Source organism: Lemur catta, chromosome 19, assembly GCF_020740605.2.
Source record: "Lemur catta isolate mLemCat1 chromosome 19, mLemCat1.pri, whole genome shotgun sequence".
NCBI classification, from domain to species: Eukaryota; Metazoa; Chordata; class Mammalia; order Primates; family Lemuridae; genus Lemur; species Lemur catta.
Window position 1 is genome coordinate 16,090,736 of NC_059146.1, and position 7,957 is coordinate 16,098,692.

The 7,957-nt window shown below is 46.0% G+C and overlaps 1 protein-coding gene across 1 annotated transcript in view; it reads left to right on the forward strand.

Annotated features, from left to right (window-relative positions):
* Positions 1–4,756, forward strand: part of PARM1 (prostate androgen-regulated mucin-like protein 1) — a 74,586-nt gene extending 69,830 nt beyond the window's left edge. Inside the window, exon 4 of the mRNA XM_045532824.1 lies at positions 827–4,756. Within this exon, the coding sequence (XP_045388780.1) occupies positions 827–911 (85 nt within the window). The 3' untranslated portion in view covers positions 912–4,756. The remainder of the gene's footprint in view (positions 1–826) is intronic.
* The last annotated feature ends 3,201 nt before the right edge of the window (positions 4,757–7,957 follow it).

A 7,957-nucleotide genomic window follows, 5' to 3' on the forward strand; every position in this document is an offset into this window, starting at 1 on the left:
TTTGTGCTTCTCAGATTGTATTTTCATTTTGGTTAATTTTCATATCTAGCTAATGAAAAGATTGGGGGAATGGGCGTGCTTTTTGGTACTCTACCTAGCATGCGTGATTTCCAGTGGCAAGGTATAATCACATGCTAGCACAAACCAACTTTGTGAGGGAAGGAGCCATTTAAAGGTTTTTAACAGAGAAGTGATTACAATCTTATAGTCTCTTATATAAACATGATTAATCATGAAACAAATTCCTAGAAATGACCAACGAAATCTCATTTAACCCATATTGCCATTGAACTAAGGTGCTAATCAGACTCTTGGAACCGGGGCTGTGAGCACTGGCTTTAGATCCGGGAGGCAGAGATTTGACTCACAGCTCAGTTAGGTGATTTGGGGCACATCATTTAACATCTCCGAGCCCCATTTTCCTGGTCAGAGAAATAAGGATACACCATACCTGCCCTGTGGCTTTATTTGGAGGACCAAGTAAAAACTGAATATAGAAGTGCTTTGTAAATATAAAACACCATATAAATGTCAGGAGAGAAGGTGATAGCCATAGTGGTGTGGCTGTGTCATTACTGTTTCAGGAAAACCTAAGCCCAGGACCTAAGTCAGAATGCTAGAACACAAGCTTCCCTTTCCCAGGCTGTCTTACTAAATCGCCATAGTAAATAGGGCCTCCTCTTTCTCCCCAGTACGGGGAGATCCCCAGTACGGCTTCCTTCTCGTTGGCTCCGTAAGTCTGGCCAGTTCAGGCCGCAGGGCACTAGGCTGTCCTGGGACGGGCGACTTCTCCAAGTAATCGCAGCCTCCTCTCCTTCCTCGCCAGGCATTCCTCCTACGGAAGGCTTCTGGACGACCACGACTACGGGTCCTGGGGAAACTACAACAACCCTCTGTACGACGACTCCTAACGAACGAAGGCGGCCCGGGATGAGGAATAACTGTTCTTTATTTATAAGTGCTTATCCAGTAGAATTTATAACAAGTACCTGATGCACATTGAAACGACAATCTTAAGCCCTGTTTTGTTGGTATGGTTGTTTTTGTTTTCCTTCCTCTCCTCTAGCTGCTACAACTTCCCCTTTCTGGTACAAAAAGAACCATCATTTAAAGGTGAGTAGGGGCTGATTTTCAGCCGAAATGGACCAACCTTGCTCCGGCGGAGGCCGCCGCCCCCACCGCGGGACCCAGCCTGAGAAGGACCCAGGAAGCGCAGCTGGGTCGCTTTGCTGGGCTTGACTTTCAGGGGAACTTTTTGTTCGTGGTGTTTCTTAAACTCGCATTCAGGAAATGACATGAAATATCAACGAGGGGAAAGGAAACGAGTCCTTAGGAGGGTTTCACCCTGCACGTGAGGGAGCAGGGGTTTCTCAGATTCCTTTGTAATCTCTGATTATCTGGTTGCAGCTGACAGGATGCCTGCTTGGCTCTGCAAGCTGCCCAGTTAATGAAAGATGAAAATGGGAGGTGCCCTGGAGGAGGCCAGCAGACGGGAGGCAGGGCGGCAGGTTGGGTGGATCTGAGCATGCGCCCCACCTGCTCTCCGGCTCCAGGCCGCCTGGGCCCGCAGAGGATGCTCTGGTCAAATGCAACAGGGATCCCACCCCACCAGCTATAGGCAGAGTTGCATTTCCAAAGGAGCAGGCTATGCGATGAGCTGAGTAGCAGAGAGAAACGGAGAGGCACGTGGCATGAGCACACAGGTGTGGGGAGTTGGGAGAGAGAGTCAGGGGAGGGGAGAAGGGTGCTCACCTGCATTGAGTATGACATTAGGGCAATGGCAATCAGCTGTCAACAACAGCCAGCAACATCCACTGCTTAGAGGAGCCCAGAAAATCCTTCCTTTACACCCATAAAGCGACTGACTGGTCCACTGCCTCACTCTCTGTTGGATAATGGCTGCAAACTGTTAAAAAAAAAGGGGGGGGGGCACTATTCTATCTGCAATTGCCCAGTGGGGCATTTCCATAGGAAACAGAAACCATGATTAATCTGTTTATTCTTCCTATACACTTACCTTACTAATTCTTCCCTTTTCAAAATGAACACCCCTGTGTATATAGTTCTTAAAATCCTGCACAACAAATTTTCAGAAAGAGCTGTTCATCTTCGTAGTCATCCATTTATTGCAGTCATTCTCAACCAGGAGGTGATTTTTGTCCCCCACCCTTGCATTTGAAAACGTCTAGTGACAATTTTGATTGTCATGACTTGGGTTTGCTACTGGTGGACAGTGGCAGGAATCCTGCCAAACATTCTACCATACACACGACAACAAAGAATTGTCTGGCACAAAATATCTATAGTGCTGAGATTAAGATTATCGATACTCACATATGTCATGCTTTTTTATTTTTAACAAAATGAAATGATATGTTAAATTTTTATCTTCCAAGTGTTCAGTTTGTTGGCTGATGGGTTGTGTTTTGGTATGCATGGTCATCTTTTTATTTCTATGTGTTTTCTAGAGAGCTTTATTTCATGAGCTGCAACTCTGTCCTCCTAGAACATATTAGCAATCAACATTTTATGTCCTGATTTCAATGTAGTAGAAAACAAACATTGGGTCCCATTTCAAAATGTGTTATATGGTCCTACATTGTCATAAAGAACTTGAAAATGGATCAGTTTTCATTTCTAAACTTGGACCTTGCTGCCATGACTCTGTTTAGTTTACAGAAACTTGACCTCCGGCTCATCCTGTCACTAGCTGTGGCCCGGCAAAGCACTGACATGAAAACCACCCTTGCTTTACTAAACAGCTCTGTCGTCAGAGACACTGGGAGTAGTACCGCTTTCTGCAACCTGCCATCCCACACTCTGAAAAAAATATTATTTTTAAGCTCCTTAGGTGCCAAAAAAATGAGCAAACCCCAGAGGTATTTTACAACCAGAGTGGACAATGTGGAGTAGGCCTGGAGGAATTACATCTCTGAGGATTAAAACTGAAAGACAATAAAAGTGGACCTTCCCAGAAACATGGACAAGAGTGACCGAGAGTGCCCAGTCTGGCCGTGTGTGGCTTGAGTCATTGTCCTTCCTCCCCATCCCGCCCCCTCCATAGGGCTTTCAGTTTGGCAAAGGACAAGCCAATAAAAACAGGACATTCCATGTGATGTTTTTTTCCTCCCATGGCCAAAAACGTTTTGACAAAATGTCCATGAAACACCTTTGGAGAGTTGTACTCTGGGTGTTGCCTCTGTCATAGATACTGGGTCAGAGGGACCAGCCTCTTCCCAGGAACCCTGACCTATTACAAACCATGGACTCAACAAACGATTTTCTTGCTATTGTGCAAGAGCACGTGATGGGTTTGTTGCTCTTATTAAGTTCCCAATGCTTATGGCAAAGGGAGGGTTCTGGGCCTAAAGCAGATGTATTCAGCAAGGTGACAGCTTCCCGCAAAAACTCAAACGCTCTCTGTGATGTTATGTCAGTATAAAATACCTAAAGGTTGAGCCTTATTTTGCCAAATGTCTTTTTTCTGATTTTGAACTGGCCAAAGGATTTTAGCAACTGTATTCTACAAGTGTTACTTACACACACACACACACACACACACACACACACACACACGCACACACACACGCGCACACACACGCACACACACACACACCCCTGAAATATATGCTGGTAGTTGACTGGCCCTCAGGGAGTCTGTCAGGTGTACCCAAGGGAAATGGCTCCAGTGGCTCTAAACACCACGTCCTGTCTGTGGATAGGACCAGTCATAAAGCTGTAGAGAGAATGTCAGAGCAGGGGGGAGGCAAGCAGCCACTCCCCAAGCGTAGATGACAAGTGATGAAAGAGTGGGATTCCACCGTCTCCTCTCTGTGCCCCAATGACATCTCCCGCCCTCCCTGCACAGCTGTGTCTTCATTTCTAAAATGGGTGAAGCTTTCATACTGACCTCACCCCGTACTACCTCACAGATGTGTTGTGAGGATTAATGAAATCACACCTACAGTGTTTTCAGTTTCTGGAGAAAACAATATTTATAGACATTTTAAGTATTACATAGATATATAAGTGATCTCAGTTTCTTGTGTGCTGTTATACTGGTGTGTTGTTTTTACATATTCTATAAAATGACAGTTGCATCCTAGCCCCACCAGACAGCTGTTACAGGTCTGGACTACACCCCCACGCCCTGGTGCAGCTGATCGACTGCAGGGTTAACTGTGCCTGGGATCACAGAGGATAGTTTTTGTTTCCAAAGGAAGGTCTGGCCCAGGATGTAGATCTCACGGACTCGCAAGTCAGGATCCAGACGGTTAGGGTAACACGGAGTGTATACTTGAGCACTAACAACAGTAAACCTCTGGCCTGCACCATCCTGAAGTCTTCTGGATTCTGCGTGGAGTTGATTTTGGTTCGATGTCATCTGTTTGCTCTTCTTCTTACTTGCAAGTGTGCATGGTTCAATCCCTCGCATCTGGGACATGAATTTTGCAGCTGGGCCAGATGCTAATTTGCACGTTGATTCACCTTCTTTGCCTTTAATCTTTTTTTTTTTTTTTTTTGGCAAATGAATGTACCATTTCAACTTTGATTTTAAAAGTACTAGTTGATATTGGTTATACTGCTAACCAAGAGATCAATACCAGATTTCTCTCTTGGGGTGAGTCAACCAATGTCATTTAAAGATGGAAAGATGTGAAACTTCTTTGATATTTGATGTTATTGTATCCACATTTGTTGTAAGACATATTGCATACCAATTATAATTATATCAATTAAAGTTGTTAAAAGCTTGTGTCTGGTTGTGGTGATTCACATTTTAATATGTCTTATTATTCAAGCCATTCAGTGGATATGTCCAATACTGGTCATACTAGGTAGCTCTGAGTTGTTCGTAAAGAAAATATATCCCACATCAATAAATAATATTTTCTGCATAGCAGGAACGTCTCTCTGATCTTGAAACAGAATTGAAGAATGTCAGAATTGAAGAAACTTTCCAAGCAGTCATTGTACTCTTAAACTGTGTGCCTTATCAAACAGATGTGAAAACAAGCGCTTTGATGGCAACACATACGCAAGTCACATTAAGGTATATTGGCATTAGTGGTACATTTGATACTTGTCTCACTCCCCTTCAAAAAATTAAATTCAGCATACTCATCCTTATCGGACAGTTAAACAGAAAGTTTCAGTCATCCAGAATATAATTTCAACCCCCAGAAGCTAACCAAAGATTATTCTGATTCCGAAGAAAAGAGCAACAACAAAACCCATGCATTTTGCTCCATAGGAGAGAACTGGACCACCTGCAAACTAGAGCGTGTTGATTAGATGATGGAGGTAACCTTAAGGTTGGGTTTAATAAGTTTAATTTCCTGGCTTCCAGTGGCACAGTAGGGAGGTGGGACTGGGAAGAGTCAAAATAGGGAATGAGGACTCTTTCGAAGCATGAAACAGGCCCTTTCTGTTGATTATTTGGTCATTTCTTAAGGACCTGCTGTGGGCACAGAAGCAACTAAAGACCCCATTATTCCAAGCTTGCCTGAACTGGGTTGGTCAAAAAGCACTTTAAGTGTGCATAGAAAGAAAGGGCTTAATGGTAATAAGCAGTGTAGCATAGTATGAATTCTTGGATCCAAATCAATATGTTTTCTATATTACAGCTTTTCCATGTCAGACCATAATCTGTATTATTTAGTAACTTATCTGCAATCTTTTACTCTCCTAAAATTCAATGGCCCTCACCAATAGCTAGCTATATTTTGACTTTCGTCAGAAAGCATTGAATTATAAACGACTCTTAAAAAGCATGTCGGGAAAAACCTGTAAGAGGTATGATTGTCCCTTTTAAAGGATCTGGTCTTTGGCAGATGCAGACTACATTTACTGCACCAAAACTGCATTCATCAGTTCGAATCAACAAATGTATTGAGTTTTTATCTTAAGCAAGATACTGAATATTTACTATGAAAAAAAAAAAAGAATCAAATGTTCTTTAGGGAACTTGGGTGACTGTGGGCATTGATGTAATCCTAGCATCAGCTTCAGAGGTGATTATACTATCTCCATTTTACAGATGGGGAAACTGATATGAAATCCACTTGTCCATGCACTGAATCCTTGTATGCACTCCATAGCGAATAAGATGTTCCCTGCTCTCCAAGTATTTACAGTTTAGCAAGTGGCAAAGGTGGGATTCAAATCAGGTCCGTCTGACCCCAGAGCCCTCAGTCTTTTTCCACCCAAGGGACTGGCATCTGATGTAAGTATAATCCTGGTCTTGTGAGGGGCCCTCACACCTCCTGCTAACATGGGACCTTCTCCCCCTGACAGAGTCCCCTTCAGCTATTTCAGGCAGTCCCGAGGGTGTCTGGCACGCAGTCCAAGCCCAGTCAGCTCCCATGCACGTGTCGCCTGCCAGGCACTGTCACCTTTCTGCTGACTCCTGCTTCTATGGCTGTGTTCCCTGCCAAGGGGAGACTCCCCTCCCCCTCGTCCTGTTAGGACACCAGCACGGAGCCCCATGGTCTCATGGAATTTTCGGGAAAACCTCTCCTAGTTTCCACTTGCCGCCTCCACGCTCGGGAGTCAGGTGTGAGTCCACGGCAGCCCGGACTGGGGCTGCTGCCTTGCACTCACTCCCCGTTCTCACCCTGAGGCTCCATCGTTGGGGCAACTGGCCTTTCCTTGGGGTGCTGATGACAAGGACAGTTTATGCTCACACAGTGCTTCCTGTGAGCTAGATAGATACTGCTCTAAGAACTTCACATGACTTAACCTCCCAATGAGGTAGGGATGATTAATGTCCTCATTGTACAGATGAGGAAACTAAGGGCCAAAGAATTGCAGAAACTTGCCGAGGGTCACACAGTGGCGGGCAGAACTGAAATGCCAACAGCTGTTCTCCAGGGTCCGTGCTCGGGGGACCACTCCCAGGCAGAAGCCTCACTCCCTGCCAGGCTTCTCAACGCGTACCTACTGCCAGCCACCAGGCAGGCCCATCCATGCGGGACGACCTGAGGCCAAAGTTAGGCACCCAACACAGAAAGAAGCAAGGGGCCCCCTCTAAGGCAGCTCTGTGGCCAACTGGGCAGCTCTGTGACCGCGTGTTCACATTTGTCAGTGCAGTGGCCCGGGATCTTTTGAAAACAGTAGGGCCCCCAGAACTGATGACCTGGCAGACTCTGAGCTGTCTCTGTCTATACGCTGGCACTTCCTGTCAAGGTCACCCACCCAGTCACCACCAGCTCAACAGCAGGGGACTCCAGGCTGACCCTTTCCTTGTCACCAGATCACACAGCAGCTGGAGTGAGCCAGTCCAGACCCCTGTCCTGTTCTCCCGCTAACCAATTCCCCGGGTACTCGGACAGCACTTGCTGCGGCAAATGCTGCTGAGCAGAGTGTTGAAAGGTTCGAGTCAGTCACAAGCCAGGTGTCGTCAGATGGCGTGAGAGACACGTGCTCACTTCCAGCCCCTGTGCCGGGACGTGCAGCCCTGAGGCTGGCAAACACAGGCACCGTTCCCTGTATTCCCGGCATGTATGTTACAATTTAATACACAGTTAAAGATTTCTTGTACAACTTAGAGTCTTGCACAAACTTCGGGAGAGCGGGAGAAGAGGTTAGGGAAGCCACCAGCAGGAAACTGCTAAAATGCTGGGGTTTCTGGAAAACTGCCACCAACTCCGGCGACAACAGCACAGTGAGTGATTCTCAGCCGCAGCCACCCACGCGCCGGCGGCCACCGTTTCTGAAGAATGGTTTTGCCTTTTCTCCACCTTCCGTATCTCAGCTAGGCAAGCTCTCTCACCGGGACCACACAGGAACGAGCATCCCAGGAAATGGAGGGTCTTGCCTCTCTGTGTTGCAGAAGAGACCTTAGAAAAGGGTGAGAACAAGGCTGAACTAAAAATAAACAGATGATCACAGTTCATCCCTCTTACGCCAGATCAGAGCTTCCCCAGGAAAGACATATCATCCCATGTATCGCTTC